At 40.0% G+C, this 17,385-nt stretch overlaps 2 protein-coding genes across 2 annotated transcripts; one reads left to right on the plus strand and one right to left on the minus strand.

Annotated features, from left to right (window-relative positions):
- Window positions 1–7,658: 7,658 nt before the first annotated feature.
- On the minus strand, window positions 7,659–13,777 carry LOC113080827 (zinc finger MYM-type protein 1-like). Its single transcript, XM_026252881.1, has 3 exons — window positions 13,615–13,777; window positions 10,290–10,490; window positions 7,659–10,201 (listed from the first exon to the last, which is right to left on the minus strand). The coding sequence occupies exons 1-3, from the start codon at window positions 13,694–13,696 to the stop codon at window positions 7,755–7,757; spliced, it is 2,730 nt and encodes a 909-aa protein (XP_026108666.1). The 5' UTR covers window positions 13,697–13,777; the 3' UTR covers window positions 7,659–7,754.
- A 180-nt stretch (window positions 13,778–13,957) lies between these two features.
- Window positions 13,958–17,026, plus strand: LOC113080828 (uncharacterized). Its single transcript, XM_026252882.1, has 7 exons — window positions 13,958–14,284; window positions 14,450–14,571; window positions 14,663–14,794; window positions 14,914–14,938; window positions 15,029–15,121; window positions 15,208–15,280; window positions 15,470–17,026. Exons 1-7 carry the CDS (start codon window positions 14,101–14,103, stop codon window positions 15,510–15,512), a joined length of 672 nt encoding a protein of 223 aa, XP_026108667.1. The 5' UTR covers window positions 13,958–14,100; the 3' UTR covers window positions 15,513–17,026.
- Window positions 17,027–17,385: the final 359 nt, after the last annotated feature.

The following is a 17,385-nucleotide window of genomic DNA, read 5'->3' on the forward strand; positions in this document are numbered from 1 at the left end:
ACCCAGTTCGACCTTTTATAAAACCTGCATTAAGATGTTTCAATTGCCAAAGGTTAGGTCATGTAGCTGAAGTATGCAAGGCAAAGAAACGATGTTGTAAATGTGGAGGAGAACATGGTTATGGAGAATGTGGGGATTTAGTTGAACCTAAGTGTTGCAACTGTGGAGGCCCACATAGTGCAGCATATTTAGGATGTGTGGCACAAAAACAAGCAGTGGAAGCAATGAGGTACAAGTCAGAGCATAATGTTTCATATGCACAAGCAGTAAAGAAGGTTCAAAATGAGCAAGGAACTAGAATTGGTCATGAAAGGTCTGATGCATATGAAGCACCAAACAAGGGAACAGAGAAATATAAAAACAATATAGATGCGAGTATGCTTATGGTCAGCAAAGTAAGCTTCATTGCATTTATTGCAGAAGTTATTAATTGTACAGCACAAACAAACAAACGAACAGAGAAACTGAAAATCATTATATCTGCAGCCGCTCGTCAGCTGGGTATAACAGAGGTGACGGTTGAGAAAATTCAGACGCTACTCGGGCAATCTGAGAATAATGTAAGCTCTCAGGAAACACCTGACAGACAAAGGTTAAAACAAATAATATGACATTTAGGATAATACAATGGAATGCAAGGAGTTTGATTGCCAATGGTCAAGAATTCAAGAAAGTTGTGCATGAAATGACAGACCTTCCTGATTTGATATGTATTCAGGAGACTTGGCTTAAATCGCAATTAGACTTCGTCATTCCAGGGTATATATCCATTAGAAAAGATAGGTCAAGAGCAATAGGTGGAGGGTGTGCAACGTTTATAAAGAGTGGGGTGGCTTATAGGGAAATAAGGGTAGATACACAATATGAATGTATTAAGGTGGAAGTATGGACAACATTAGGAAAAATAACAATAATAAATTACTACAATCCTTGTAATCAAATATCATTGATGGAATTAAGTAACATTTGGAGTAAAGAAGAAGGTATAGGGATATGGTGTGGTGACTTTAATGCACATAGTGTAATATGGGGAAGTCCAAACTCAGATAAAAATGGCACAGTGGTGGAAGAATACATGGAAGACAATTTATTGGTATGCTTAAATGATGGTAGTGGAACAAGGTTTGACATTAGGAGGCATATAAAATCATGTGTAGATCTAACAATAGTCTCAGCGTCAATAGCAGCAAAATGTCAATGGGAGGTGTTAGAACAGTCTTCAGTTGGGAGTGACCACTTTCCAATAATTTGTAAGGTAGGAGTTGAAATGCAAAGAAGTATGATGGTAAAACAATATAGGTGGAAATTTGAAAAAGCTGATTGGGAGAAGTATAATGAAATATGTGAATTAGAATTAAATAATTATAGTACAGAAGATGATATTGATAAGTGTGCAGAGAAATTAACTTTGAGTTTAGTCAAAGCAGCAGAAGAAAGTATACCAAAAGTTGAAGGAAATGGGAGGAAGAAAGCTGTTCCATGGTGGAACGATGAATGCAGAAACTCAATTAAATCCAGAAATAAAGCATTTAAAAGGCTGAAAAGAACTCTCACATCAGAAGCAGTAATAGAATATCAGAGGGAGAGAGCAAAGACTAGAAGGACAATTAAGCAGGCAAAAAAGAAATATTGGAGAGATTATTGTGCATCAATAGGGAAGGAAACTGAATTAGGAGAGGTATGGAGCATGTTAAAGAAGATGATTGGAGTATATAAAACCAGGAACATACCAGTTATCTCAGGAGATGGAAGGACAGCTATTACAGAAAAAGACAAGGCAGAATTATTAGTTAAAACCTTTCAGAAAGCACACAGTACAGAAAATCTAGATCAGAAATACAGAATGAATAGAAAGGGAATTTTAAATCAACATCCTGGTATTTATACTAAGAGACGTGATGGAAAAGGGGCATTAGATGCTGACTTTGAAATATGGGAACTTAAAAGAGTATTACAGAGGATAAAACGAACAGCACCTGGACAAGATGGAATTTGTTATATTATGATTAAATACGCAAATGATAAAACTCTTAAAGCAGTATTGGACTTGTTTAATAAAATATGGACAGAAGGAAGACTGCCTAGGTCATGGAAACATGCAGTAATAATTCCAGTAGCTAAACCAGGGAAAGATGCATCAATAGCAGGGAATTACAGGCCAATAGCGCTTACATCAAATTTATGTAAGCTGATGGAAAAAATAATTGTGAACAGGCTTAATTATGTACTTGAGAGTAAGGGAGCCTTGGCATCTAATCAGTATGGTTTTAGAAAAGGACGATCAACATTAGATGCATTAGTAAAACTGGAAACGGATGTTAAAAAAGCTATAGCAGTTAAAGAGGGACTAGTGGCAGTTTACTTTGATATGGAAAAAGCATACGATATGTTGTGGAAGGAGGGATTACTTATTAAAATTAAGAGCATAGGAATAGAAGGAAGAATGTATAATTGGGTTTTAAGTTTTTTATTTGACAGAACAATTCAAGTTAAAGTGGGTGGTGAAGTATCTCAAATTCTAAGTGTGGAAAACGGAAAACCTCAGGGAAGTGTGATTAGTCCTATATTATTTAATATAATGATTAATGACATATTTGGAAAAGTGGCTCCAGGAATTAGCACTGGATTATATGCAGATGATGGTATAATGTGGAAAAGAGGAAGAAATATATCTTTTAATATTAATAAAATTCAAAAAGCTATAGAAGTAGTTGAAAAATGGTCATTAGAATGGGGATTTAAATTCTCAATATCCAAAACATGTTACCAGATATTTACAAGGAAGAAAATTAAAGAGAATAAACTACTTAAATTATATGGGTCTTCTTTAGAGAAAGTGTCAAAATTTAAGTATCTAGGAGTATGGTTTGATGACAAATTATCATGGAAGGACCATGTAGATTTTATATTAAAGAAATGTGGAAAAATTTTAAATGTAATGAGAGCAGTAGCAGGACAAGATTGGGGTGCTGATAAACAGTCATTAAAGGGCATTTATGTTGGGCTTATGCGATCAACCCTAGACTATGGATGTATTGTTTACGAGTCGGCATCATCAACGTTGCTAAAGAAATTAGATGTCATGCAAGCAAAAGCATTAAGACTAATTTTAGGAGCAGTTAAAACCACACCTATTGCAGCATTACAAATAGAGACTTCAGAAATGGCATTAAGTATAAGAAGACAGAAACTAGCAATGGCATACTGGGTAAACCTACAAGGACAAAAAGATAGTCATCCTGTAAGGGAAGTTCTGAATGATTGCTGGGAAATTTTAAATACAACTGGTAAAGGATTTGCATGGAAAATAAAGGAGTGGGTTAATGAAGCTGGGCTAGAGTCAATATCATTTGCTCCAATAGTGGTAGTATCCCCAATTCCACCCTGGATAATAGATCAACCGGAAATAGACATAAAATTACATGAAAACAGAAGGGAAATGAATGAAGCAGTTAGGTTAAATACATATGTGTATGAGTATATAAAAAAATCATACTACACGTTTCTTCAAATTTATACAGATGGGTCAAAGAGTACAGAGACTGGAAGGACAGGGGCTGCATTCTATGTTCCAGAGTTTGAGGTGAGGAAGGCTGGAAGGATATCAGATGGTGCATCAGTATATACAGCAGAGATGATAGCTATTTTAATGGCACTAGAGTGGGTGTATGAAGTTAGACCGGATAAAGTTATAATATGTTCTGATTCAATGGCAGTCCTTTTAAGTTTACAATCACTGGAAACAAATAGAACTGACATTTTAACTGAAATCATGATAAAGTTATATGGTTTACGACAGATAAGAATAATAATACAATTTATGTGGGTACCAGCACACGTGGGAATTCAAGGTAACGAGGAAGCAGACAAGATTGCCAAAGAATCAATTAAAATGAAAGAACCAAACATAAAGATTGCACTCAGTAGATCAGAAGGAAAACATTTAATTTCAGAAGCATGCAATAGGAAATGGCAGACAGAGTGGGACTCATGTCATACAGGACGCCACTATTATAAGGTTCAAAAAACCATAAAGAAAAGACAAATAATTCACAACTTAAGTAGAAAAGAACAAGTTATTTTCACACATTTACGAACCGGGCATTCAAATCTAAATCAAACTTTACACATTATAGGGAAACATGACACAGGTCTATGTGATGTCTGTTCAGTACAGGAAACTGTAGAGCATGTTATGCAGAAATGCAAGACATATGAATTACAAAGGAGGATTCTTAAGGAAGAGTTACAAGAAGTAGGATGCCAAGAATTTAATATAACTAGCATGTTAAATGATGGTCCAAATTCAAGGAAACAAATGCAAGCAGTCATGAGATTTATTAAGAATAGTGGGCTATATAATAGGATATAGGAGGGTTATTCCATAGACAGTAAAAGGGTTATTCATTCTTTTCACACTCCATCACAGTAGGTGGCGGTATGCACCTTGGAAGTTGGTTTGCAACCCGCCATTAAAATCAAAAGAAGAAAGAAGAAGGTAACTTCTGGTGACTTTCAGCAAGATCAGGGGCATGTGGATCTGATCACCCTCACAGCTGTCCACTGCATCACTGGCGGTCATCGATACATCTGAGGAAATAATTCAACATTTTTACATTAGAACTTACAATATATCATGAAAATTAATATATTATGTGACCCGAACTTAGAACTGTGTGTGTGTGTGTGAGAGAGAGATGCATTAGAGAAAAAACAGTATACACACTATTAACTGTAGTGTTCAAACGTAGGTCAGTATCTGAATGAGAAATGAGGCTAGCTGGCCTGCTATCACCTGCAATCTCTGTAGCAGGAATAATGTGAGCTATTGTAATGTACTATAATATCTTGTACTACCCTAAATATTAAATAAATGGGTGGACAATGGTCATCATGGAACATTCGTTGTACTTTGTTAACTGCCTGTTACTGATCATAAATGTATTCATAGAACGGACTTCATAAATCTAACGTTAGGCGAGCAAACACATAGCTAGTTAAGGTTAGCTTACCCGAATCTGATAACCTTTCCATCCCCGGCGTGACCTCTTTAACGGGACATCGTAGTCGAGCCATTTCTCGGGGTAAAAGTGTTCGTCAGTCGCCTTCCCGTCCATGAAATGGTACGAACACACATAAGAGCGCTTGGGTGGGCGCTTCAAATTTAGCGCCTTCATCCATTTCCTCAGGTGCTTCTCTTCTTTAGGTGGTGGGTGTAAATTGTAAAGTGCACCACAGCACTCCGACCGCGTCACAATGTGTTCGCTACATCGTTGGTGCAATTATTTTTTAATACAATTGTTATGCAGCCCCTAACTGAGCATATATCATACTTCTGTTCGTTCTGCGTTCTGTTATCTAGCCAGCCACTAGCTTAGGTACGTTACATCCGGTCCCTCAGCCGGAAGTAAGATGACAAAACGAGCGCAATGGCACCGTTGTTGCCATGGAAAATAACGTTATAAACGCCTATAAACAGATTCGCTGCTGATAGCACGTGCAGCGGTCACGTGGTAAGACCCGTAGCTCTCATGAAACTCCTCACAAGACGCGAACGCTTTTTAGAAGTTGGGATCTCGTAATCACGGGAATTCCGATATGGGTATTGGTACGTTATATCCTGATTGCCCCCCCCTCCCCCAGCCCACTGAACGTTTTCGTGTCCTATTTAAACTACATCAGTTCCTAGCCCACACCAGTATGCAGGGACGTACTGGGACTGAAATTCAGCCCGGGACTTTAAGACGGAGAGGCCTTTTACGCGAGTGCCCTTGGTGCACGAGCAGGATTTTTTGCAGTTATTTTCATTCTAATAGTGTTTTTATGGTATAAAGACAATCAGATTACGCTGAAGACCTTCAAGAAACTTTAGGATAACACCTGCCTCCTCAGGTTGTATAAGCAAGTCCACTGCACTGAACACAACCAGGTCAGCAAAACCTAATCTCAAACACATAAGTCACACAGTATACTGCGAACTACCAGCATGTCATGTGTACAGTCAGTCGGAGTGATAAAATAGTTACAAATACTCACACCCACTCATACTCAAAAACTACAATGCAGTCCCATACAATAGAGATTGTGTGTGTGTGTGTGTGTGTGTGTACTCACTTTCAACTCTCCCTGCCTCAGCTTCCCCTGTGCTGGACCCTGCCTCTGCTGGACCCTGTCTCTGCTTACTGATTGTACAGCTACATAACATATGCATGAGAAGAACATGAGTAATAAATATGACAAAGAATAATACATTTTCTAATTCAATCTGTGCTTCAGTCAGGTTATTATCTAGTATGTGGAACTATTGGCATTTTATCCTTTATGTAAATATGTAACATTGTGCTGTATTTTTCTATTTTTGTGTGCGTGTTCTTAATAAAGCTTTGACTGATTGATTGATATGCCTAATATGATTGCCTACCCAGCCCTGCACACTGCCCCTCTACCTGTCTGTTTCCTGCTCTTCTCCTCCTGCTGCTCCTTCTCCTCCTCTCTCCTGCTGCTGCTCCTATTCCTCTCTTCTCCTCCTCCTCTCTCCTGCTGCTCCTCCTTTCTTCTTCTCCTCCTGCTGCTGCTCCTCCTCTCTCCTCCTGCTCCTCCTCCTTTCTTCTCCTCTCTCCTCCTGCTGCTCCTCCTCCTTCTCCTCCTCTCTCCTGCTGCTGCTCCTCTCTCCTCCTCCTGCTGCTTCTCCTCCTTTCTTTTCCTCCTCTCTCCTCCTGCTGCTCCTCCTTTCTTCTCCTCTCTCCTCCTGCTGCTCCTCCTCCTTCTCCTCCTCTCTCCTGCTGCTGCTCCTCTCTCTTCCTCCTGCTGCTTCTCCTCCTTTCTTTTCCTCCTCTCTCCTCCTGCTGCTCCTCCTTTCTTCTCCTCATCTCTCCTCCTGCTGCTGCTCCTCCTTTCTTCTCCTCCTCCTCTCTCATCCTGCTGCTGCTCCTCCTTTCTTCTCCTCCTCCTGCTGCTCCTCCTCCTCCTTTCTTCTCCTCTCTCTCTCTCCTCCTGCTGCTGCTCCTCCTCCTCTCTCCTCCTGCTCCTCCTCCTTTCTTCTCCTCTCTCCTCCTGCTGCTCCTCCTCCTTCTCCTCCTCTCTCCTGCTCCTGCTGCTTCTCCTCCTTTCTTTTCCTCCTCTCTCCTGCTGCTCCTCCTTTCTTCTCTTCATCTCTCCTCCTGCTGCTGCTCCTCCTTTCTTCTCCTCCTCCTCTCTCATCCTGCTGCTGCTCCTCCTTTCTTCTCCTCCTCCTGCTGCTCCTCCTCCTCTCTCCTCCTGCTGCTCCTCCTCCTCCTTTCTTCTCCTCTCTCTCTCTCCTCCTGCTGCTGCTCCTCCTCCTCTCTCCTCCTGCTCCTCCTCCTCTCTCCTCCTCTCTCCTCGTTTCTTCTCCGCTCTCTCTCTCCTGCTGCTGCTCCTCCTCCTTTCTTCTCCTCTCTCCTCTTCCTTTTTTCTCTTCCTCTCTCCTCCTGCTGTTGCTCCTCCTCCTTTCTTCTCCTCCTCTCTCCTGCTGCTGCTCCTCCTCTCTCCTCTTCCTGCTGCTTCTCCTCCTTTCTTTTCCTCCTCTCTCCTCCTGCTGCTCCTCCTTTCTTCTCCTCATCTCTCCTCCTGCTGCTGCTCCTCCTTTCTTCTCCTCCTCCTCTCATCCTGCTGCTGCTCCTCCTTTCTTCTTCTCCTGCTACTGCTCCTCCTCCTCTCTCCTCCTGCTGCTCCTCCTCCTTTCTTCTCCTCCTCCTCTCTCCTCCTGCTGTTGCTCCTCCTAAAACTGTCCTACCTCACATCACCAGCAAACTTTGGAGAAGTTTACTCGACTCTGCAACTCTGTCTATGACTCCATCGTTGTCTAAAGTCATTAGGATCTCTTTCTCTGTGCACATTAGCATGAATGCCTCAAGACGCTCCTGTGTCAGAGTACTCCTCAGTCTGTTCTTTACATACTTGAGAGTAGAAAAGGTCCTCTCACAGGCCACTTGACTGAAAGAGAGTGTAAGCAAGAACTTGTAGGCCAGTCCAATGACGTGATAGGCATCAGTGAGGAGGTTGTATTTGGAGAGGATATGATAAACACAAATTGCACAGTCTTTGCAGGAGGTGCAGCTGGTGTTATTCAGTTCCATGTCTTCTCCATCTTCTGTCTCTTCTGCAGCCCGGACAGTGTATGACTCCAAATGTGGCAACTTAAGTCTCTCCCACTGGTTGGCCAAACTACAGAGCTCGGCATTGAGCCTTCCAGATGTTGCTCTTTCATCGAACCTAAGGAGGCATTTACTGAGTTGTTTGAGGGATTCAGATGGAAGCCCCCTATCTCTTAGTGTACCAAAATTCCTTGGGTCGAGGCATGCAAAATCATCATAAAGAGCTCCATTTGCAGAATAGCGAGCGTGAATGCTCTGAGTCACTGTGTCCAAAATGACATTGTGCACCTTGATCCTGTACTGATCCTCTGTATTCAACGAATGTTCTTCCTCTGCTACTTCACCTGGCATGGACTTCTTCTTTCTGATTTTTTTTTCAGGTAGAGCCCCCTGAACCACCTCTTTAGATCCATTCTCCTCCAGCTCCTTGTTAGCCCATTTAACAAAGATATTTGCAGCTTTTGTGACACCATCCATGTCCCTGTTGCAGGATTTTAGGCTGTCTTGGGCCCCCATAACTAGTCGATGAGCAGTGATTAGGTCCATGCCACTGGTCTGGAGGTATCTGGAAAGTGGTGAGGTAATCTCAAAGATTCTCAAGAATAGCTGTGCTGTCAACACCGTCTCATGCTTCAGTAGGGACTCCATGTACCCCTTAGCTCTTGCTCTGACATGTGCTTTGATTGACATATCTTCCACTATCCTTTTCAGTGTTAAGATTAAATCAACATACAAAGCATTGTCAGGGTTACCAAAACAGCCAAATATCTTGCTTAGGGCCTGGTCCTTGGCCCACCATCTTGTCTCCCCGATAGGAGACAGCCGTCTGTGTCGCTTGTCATCACTGACTTCCTCCCACATTTTCATACGCTTGTATGAGTCCTTGATAAATACAGCAACATCATTCACTATGGAGAAAAGGGATGCACTTTCTATCACAGCACTCGTGGTGTCACCCAGAACAAGATTGAGCACATGTGCATAGCACCAGATGTGCACTTGGTTAGGAGACTCTGATGCCAGTAAAGCAGAGAACCCCTTGTACTGGCCTTGCATGTTTGCAGCTCCATCGGTTGAGTTGCCAACACAGTTCCTAAGCTCAATATCCACCTTTGCTAGAGTTTTTTTAAGTAGCTCCACAAAATACTCTCCAGTTGATGACTCACAATCAACCACACCTATGAGCTTCTCATGGACCACATCAGTCACATATCTGAGGATAACAGCACATTGGTCTGTGGAGGTAATATCTTGTGTGGTGTCAATCTGCAGAGAAAACATTCCTGCTTGCCTTACTTCCCTTGAAATGCTTTCTTTGATTAAGTGGCTGATTACATCAATCACTTTGTTGACAGATGTTTTAGACAGCAGTGTAACGAAAGATCCTCTGCCTTTAACACCGGTCTTATTTAGGCTTTGGCTTTTTTGTACACATTCATTTACATGTTCTTGCAGAGAGACATCAAATTTGCTCAGCAGGAGGATCATTTCCAAGAAGTTTCCATGATCAACAGCAATGTTGTCCCATGTGTATGCAGCTTCAAATTTGGTGCCTCTATAGCTAAGACCACACTTTCCAATGACTTTTATCACTTCAATGACACGGTCCATGACTTGGCGTTTCTTTCTGACTTGGTCACGGTGAAGAGACACTTGTTTTCCACTTAGTAAGCTTACTATGTCTGCTTGACTGGCCATCATAAAATATGCTTCTGCACTGTCTCTGTGAACTTGGTTTCTTTCGTGCTCTTCTATTCTCTGATGTACATGCTTCCAGGCTGTCATTCCCCCCTTAATGAACGCACTTTCACTTGCAGATGGCTTTGCATATGCCAAACATACTGTGCAGTAGAGTGAGTTTTCTTTCTTACAGTATGTGAGCCACTTTCTCATAATACCATCTTTAGTATGATAGATAGTCGTGCCTTTTCTGGTGGGTTGTTGAGGGTGGTAAGAAAAAAAAAAATCTAAATCTTTGGAGGCCGGTCGTGTATAAAAATCAAAGCCCTCATCTTCAGCTCTGTTTAGGTCTATCCTTGGTGCATCTTCACCTGTCTTGGACCCTGCCTCTGTCTGTACTGGTTGTACTGCATGAGAAGAACGTGACGTCACTATATCTTATTCTATCTATGCATAATATGATTGCCTACCCAGTCCTGCACACTGCCCCTGTACCTGTCACTGTTTTTGTTCTTGTTCCATTATCCTCCTGCTCCTGCTCCTCCTGCTCTGCTTTCTCCTGCTGCTTTCCTTCCTCCTGCTCCTCCTCCTTCTTTTGCTCTGCTTTCTCCTGCTGCTCCTCCTTCTCTCCCTCCTCATCAATATGACTGCAGGGGTCATCATCAAACTGTCCCTCTCCATCAATGACCTTAACAGCTAATATAGAGAATGGCAACTGACGCTGTATACATACATAGACTCCTTACAGACATTCCTTGCTTATAGACTTTATGTAGCCCCGCCCCTTTTCCGCACTGCGTTGCCATGCAAAGCAGAGCGTTGCCATGGACACGCAGGATTCTAACCGTAGAGACCGTGTGGTGAACAAATGAGTCCTACTGAAGAGATCGAGTCCGAGCTTAGGACCCAGATCGGATTGGTTCAAAGCACGTTTTATCTGAATCGCTTTAGTGCCTGGTTACAAATCATACAAAATCTATTTATTATAGAAGACATTTGTACTACGTTATAACGAGTCATTAATGTATTTTAACTTATACGTTTCAGAAACTAGTATTTAACTGAAGCTATAGATTGTGAAATTAAATATTTCTCATTGTGTGTTTTTTAGTTAGCTTAGATAGTAGCATAGCATACAGCTAACTAACGTTATCCGATGATCGTGCTAGTGGAGCTTTACCTGAGCTTCTACTGCCCTACCGTATTCACAGCAATTCGTAATGTAATTATGTCATTATTTTTTATCGTAATAATCAGCACAATGTTACAATTACACTTTTTTCAAATAAAAAGAAACATAAAATAATGTTTATTTGTGTATATTACTATTTTTCTCATTAACAGTTTAGACAGCTCATTCGCTACAAGTTATTTCAAGAACAGATTTAGATCAAGCATACTAATGGGGTCCTAAGCTCGAACTCATCTCTTCAATAGGACTCATTTGTTCACCACACCAGAATGAACTATTTTCTTAGTGGTACCAATACAATACACAGAGATGTATAAAGTACTAGAGAACCATACTTGAGTAAAAGTACAAGTGCTCTATCAAAAAAGTGACTTGAGTAGAAGTAGAAGTGCTCTTTAAGCACCACACTTAAGTAGAAGTACTAAAGTATTCAACATTTTTTGTACTTAAGTATTGCAAGTAGTCTATTTTAAAATGTACTACTCAAGTACTGAAAGTAAAAGTAGAAGTATTGTGTTATGTAGTTAAAGAAAGTAGTCAAAAGTTTGAACATATTGTTTTTACTATTTCAAATGATTAACCTGAAGGACAATCACAATTCCTTTGACTGTAACTTCTTGTAAACAAAAAACGGTTACTAGGGTTAGTTAGCCCAATTTGCAAAATGATGTCATTAATAACTTACACTTCATGTTGTTTCAAACCCGTAAGACATCAGAGGGTCATTTAGAATTTTTTGAAGCATCGAAAATACATTTTGGTCCAAAAATAGCAAAAACTACGACTTTATTCAGCATTGTCTTCTCTTCTGTGTCTGTTTTAAGACAGTTAAAAACAAAGCAGTTTGTGATATCTGGTTCGCGAACGAATCATTCGATGTAACCGGATCTTTTTGAAACAGTCCACCAAATCGAACTGAATCGTTTTAAACAGTTCGCGTCTCCAATACGCATTAATCCACAGATGAATTAAGCTGTTAACTTGTTTAATGTGTCTGACACTCCCTCTGAGTTAAAACAAACCAATACCCCGGAGTAATTCATTGACTCAAACAGTACACTGACTGAACTGATGTGAAGAGAGAACTGAAGATGAACACCGAGCCGAGCCAGCCCTTACGAAAATTAACCATGGTTTTACTACAAATAAAACCAAAAAACCATAGTCACTGTAGTTAAACCATGGTAACCACAAATTAACCATGGTTTTGCTATATTAACCATAGTTTAACCATGGTATTTGTAGTAAATCTGTGGTTTTACAAATGGCAGTCAATGCGCCAAAAAACCATGGGTTACTACAGTTTTACTATAATAAAACCATGGTTATTTTTCGTAAGGGAGATAATGACTCGTTCACGAGTCAAGAACCGTTTCTGTCAGACGCGTCCGATTCGTGAACCGAGGAGCTGATGATACTGCGCATGTGTGATTTAGCGTGAAGCAAACCGACACACAGAGCGTCTAGAACCGAACTGTTTTCTTTTGGTGATTGATTCTGAACTGATTCTGTGTTAATGTTATGAGCCCATGTGCAGTCAACGCCAATGACGCCATTGCATCGAGCGCAAAAGAATCGGTGAACTGTTTTCTTCAACTGGTTTATTGAATTGAACTGTCAGAAAGAACTAACGTTACTGGTCATCCGAGAACCGATGCAACCGGTTCTTGACTCGTGAACGAGTCATTATCTGGCTCGGCTCGGTGTTCATCTCACTCTTCACAGCAGTTCAGTCAGCACGCGCAGTCTCGCTTGATTCGCTCAATGATGTGCCAGCTTCATCAAACCTGCCATCTACAGTTCTGGCAGTGGTTTGTAATGGAATGATTCGTAACATTTTTATAATTGTAACGAGTAACGATGCAGCACATAAAAAAAATATCGGAGTAAAAGTATTAAACTCAGCGAAAATATGTACCGAAGTAAAAGTGGAAGTAGGAGAAAAAAATAATACTCTAGAAAAGTACAGATACCGCCTTTTAGTACTTAAGTACAGTAGCGAAGTAGTTCTACTTCGTTACTATACATCTCTGACAATACAATCGTTTTTAAATCAATAAACTCCTTTTCAAATCAATATTTTGTGTCATTTATCCCTAAGGCCGGTGACAGACTGGATACGTGGCATGTCCGTTTTTATTTCAGCTCCCATGTTAACAGGTTAGAGCTGCGTGACACAGGGCCTGAGCCACGGGGAAAACAGCGTGCATGCTAATAATAGAACAGACGTCTATTTTTCACGTGACGCGCAAGCGTGTTGGAAGCGTTTCCAGCCAAAATGGAATAGGAAAAGATGTTTGTCATTTTGACACGAATAAATATTAATAAATTACATTTTGATATTTGAGAGTCTCTAGGTTTTTACATAAATGAAGATATAAATGTAATTTAAACAAATGTATCACCAGAGGCTTATTTTTATTTTTTTACCAGAGTCTTATCATATTATGTCTCCTAGCAGCAGCGCTGCGTCAGACACGTTTCTGGTGTGCAAAGACCAGGCAAAGACATGGAAAACGCTACGCAAACACCACGCTCACGCACAGTCAGCCAGCCAGCGTGTCGCCGCCGCTCGCCGGCCTAATCGTGCACCTGTCCTATCCATGCTGCTGGGTCCTCCTTCCTCACCTGCACCTCCTGCCACAGCACCCTTTTCAGTGCGGAAAAGGTCCGTTAATTTGGCACATTTAGCTGCCTCTTGTGCCAACATTTTTTTTTTTTCATTCTTATTTTTTCGGCCCCACCCATTTCTTTCTCTTCTTTCCTTCGTTTCGCCATTTTTACCGTCTGTCTCTGTTGCATTCACACAAACTCAAACCTAACCAAGTAAACTCCTTTGATCGGCGCCTTTGAGCCAATCGGATGTCAGGAAATAGGAGGATCAGTCCAAGTTGGGAGAGGCCGCTCGTATCCCCCCTTAAGATTGGAAGTATTGGTTTGGCCCAGTCTGAAACACACACACACACACACACACACACACACACAGACACACAGCTGCGTTCCGCTGCAGCTGAGCGGCCGCTACAGGCCGGTACGGTACCGTATCATATAAAATAAATAATAATAATAAAAAATAATAATAACAAATTTGACCACCGGCCGATTCGGCCTGAAATGGACCGGCCGTTCGGGATTGTTCCCGGTATTCCCGATTGCCAATCCGTCCCTGCCAGTATGAGTGGCAAGGCTAGAGCAGCCTGCGCGTTCGTGACAGCAGCAGTGATCCATCTGATGGCCGGTTTTAAGATAATACTGTTAGCATTTGTTTTTATTCTTGCGAGCTCAGCGGCATCTAACGGTAAGATTTGTCCCACTGTAACAAACGTGAATTTCTTCATAAAAGCTAAAGCGTGGTTGAACTCCGTACATTGGTCATTACTAGTCTGAACACCGATAATGAATCATAAAAAAATATTAAACATGTCGTGTAGTTAAATGGGGTTTTGTATTTCTCATCCATCAGAATGCCCAGCAAATCAGGAAACATCGTGCGACAGCCTGCGCGCGCCCCATCATGGATACACCTACACGGTACCAGCGGACATACCATGCTCTGAAGATTGCGAACACGGGTGGTACTATCAGGTGGGAACGTTTGCTTTCTGGTTTTAATTGGTGAAGATATCATTTGAGCACAATTGTTTTATAACTCCTCGGATTGCTGTTCTTTGTATAGAATGGTACGTTTATTGTCGACTCAACTCCGAATGCCGATGGAAAGAGGTTACCAGTGGTAGTGGATGTAACGCCCCAGAAGCTGTCATTGAGTGTCTGCGAGAACCTGAAGTGGGAACTTATATGTGCCAAGGTAGTAGCAATGAATGTGTCTGTTTCATTTACAAACAAAGAAGTCTGTCTGTGTGGCTCTAAAAGGTATGTCAATCAGGGCAGACGAGGTTCTAACATTTTTTCCCTCTTCTGTTACAGTGTAACTGCAGTATCAATTATCAAGGTAAGCAATTTTAATCTTCTCACCATACATACTGTAGAAACTAATACTTTTGTGAATTTTAAGTATGCTTTTGTGTGTATTTGTCTAAAGTTACAAGATCCATAAAACATCCAGGAGCACGTGACACCTTGACAAGAAATAATACATCAGTGGATGAACAAGATGGCAACCGCAAAGGCAACGGTAAAGGTTTAGCCTTTAAAAGTCTTATGCCTTTTCACCTTAAAATCTTTGATTTTCCTTTATCTTTTTACATGTATATTCATCAGATTTTCCTGACTGGGCTATTGCTTTACTCGCAATTGCTGGTGGAAGTATCGGCATTTTATTCATTGTAATAAGGTGAGTGCTTTTTACAAAGTTGGGTTTAATAATTTAGTATGATATTGTCCTTCTGTCCTGTTAGAAAAATAAAGACCATTACATTTAATTAATTTAACTGGTGGAATTACTTCTTTTTTCATTTGTGTCTTGGTCATACAAATGCTTTTACTTTCACTGAAAGACCTTTGACATTTTATTTTTTCACAGGGCAAAACGCTTCTGTAACAAAAAACAAAATGCTGTGATATAGTGGCAATGCTTTGATTTTGTGCCTTCGAAGAAATCACCTCAGGTTGTTGCAGAGGGACTGTGCCTCCAATACCATTTATATAAGCCACTCTAGATGACCAAAATAATCACTATTATACTTTATTTCCAATTGTTTTTTGTTTGTTTTTTGTATGATTTTTCACATATAAAACATTCTGTTGTTTTAGTAGCTTCTTGTATTGCAGAGCTTTTTGTGCTTCTTTTAAACCAAATATAACCTTAACTCTGTTTTGTGTTACATCACATGCAGGACTATGGAGGGTACTAACACTATATTGAAAAAAGATTGCATTATCTAAAAAACTTTTTGAAGCTTTGGATTCTATATATAGGCCTACTAACATGTAACCCCCGCATTCACAGTTTTCAGTAAACGTATTAGTAAATTAGTTTCCTATTCAGATGGTGATGATACAAAATTTCATGGAGATCTCACTAAGTTGCATTTGTGAGAAAATTGAAATCCTTCAAATTTTCATCACATGTTGCATTACATCTCCAGAGTGTGTATTTTTCAATATATATATATATGAATTTTGCCAATGTAATCATAAATCTCAAGTTCTAGTTATTATCAAGCACTCGTTATACATATGTCAATGGGGCATGTATGTATTTTAAAAAGAAATATGTTACTATTTTCATAACTTTTTATAAAGCTCATGAAATTGTATACATAAATGTAGCTCCAAATTTACTTTTGATATTGTTAACACTGTCAACACCTTCACTGCCTAAAATTACATTCACACTGACATTTAAATAGCTGATGATTGTCTCTTTTTTCTTGTAGGTGATTGTAATTTTCTGTAATTATCCTATAGCATAACATTGGTAGCCAGCACATCGCTTTACCCTTCATTTGCATAAAGTTTTCACCAGAAAATGCAATGACGTTTTATTAGTGAGAACCCTTTCTTAAGTCTAAAGCTTTTTTGTGTGGGGGCGGGCGGGGGTGGGGGAAGTACACCCATCTAATGCAATACTAGATTAATCCAAAGAAAACAGTTATCAAAAGGGCTTCTTCTAAACAGTGCAATAGTACCCGAAGGGATAGATAAAGAACAAAGGAGTTATTTTGAGGTTACTGCCATTGTATTTACTACATTGTATTACATGCTATTGCACTGTCATATTATGTGTAATAATATGATTTTAATAAATAATTATAAAAGTTTAGTGTCTGCTGCCATTGTATTGTGAGATGAAATTAGCACTTGTAGAGAATTATGCAACATTTATTACATTTGTCTCAGTATTTGTGTAGGAATTATACTTATCTTGAATGTATTTTAGACATGATTTTTCACAATTATTTTGTTATATATTTGTTACAACCTTTTCAATCTTCATTTTATAAAATTTTGACTTTGCTGTGAGTCTAGCTATCTTGTTAGGGGTCTCAGTAAAATTTGATAAGACTTTCCATGTCTTGTGATGTTACTTCCTTGGTTTCACACTTTAAAAATAAAAATGTTTTCCTTTCTTTTGACATGTTGAGTAGTGCAGAAATTTAAAATGCCTTACATTGACCATCTAACTCATCTGTGATCTTAAAAAATAACCACTAGTGGCACACCTCACACTTTTGCTGTGGTATCCCCCGTATTATCATAAGTTATAACCACTGAACACTGTATAAAGCTGGTGCTTTAACCGTTAGGATACATTATGACTGTGGTTCTTGGCTGACATGTTTCCTGAAATCTCACAGACTTAATTGTTACAGAGTGTTTCCTGTACAACCACATAACTCACTGATGAACATTACTGTGATGCATCATTGTAGAAAGTAACAAGCTAGACACACCTGTTTCCGAAACATGATCCCTGCTTGAAAATGTATTTTTTCT

Source organism: Carassius auratus, unplaced genomic scaffold (assembly GCF_003368295.1).
Source record: "Carassius auratus strain Wakin unplaced genomic scaffold, ASM336829v1 scaf_tig00032131, whole genome shotgun sequence".
NCBI lineage: Eukaryota > Metazoa > Chordata > Actinopteri > Cypriniformes > Cyprinidae > Carassius > Carassius auratus.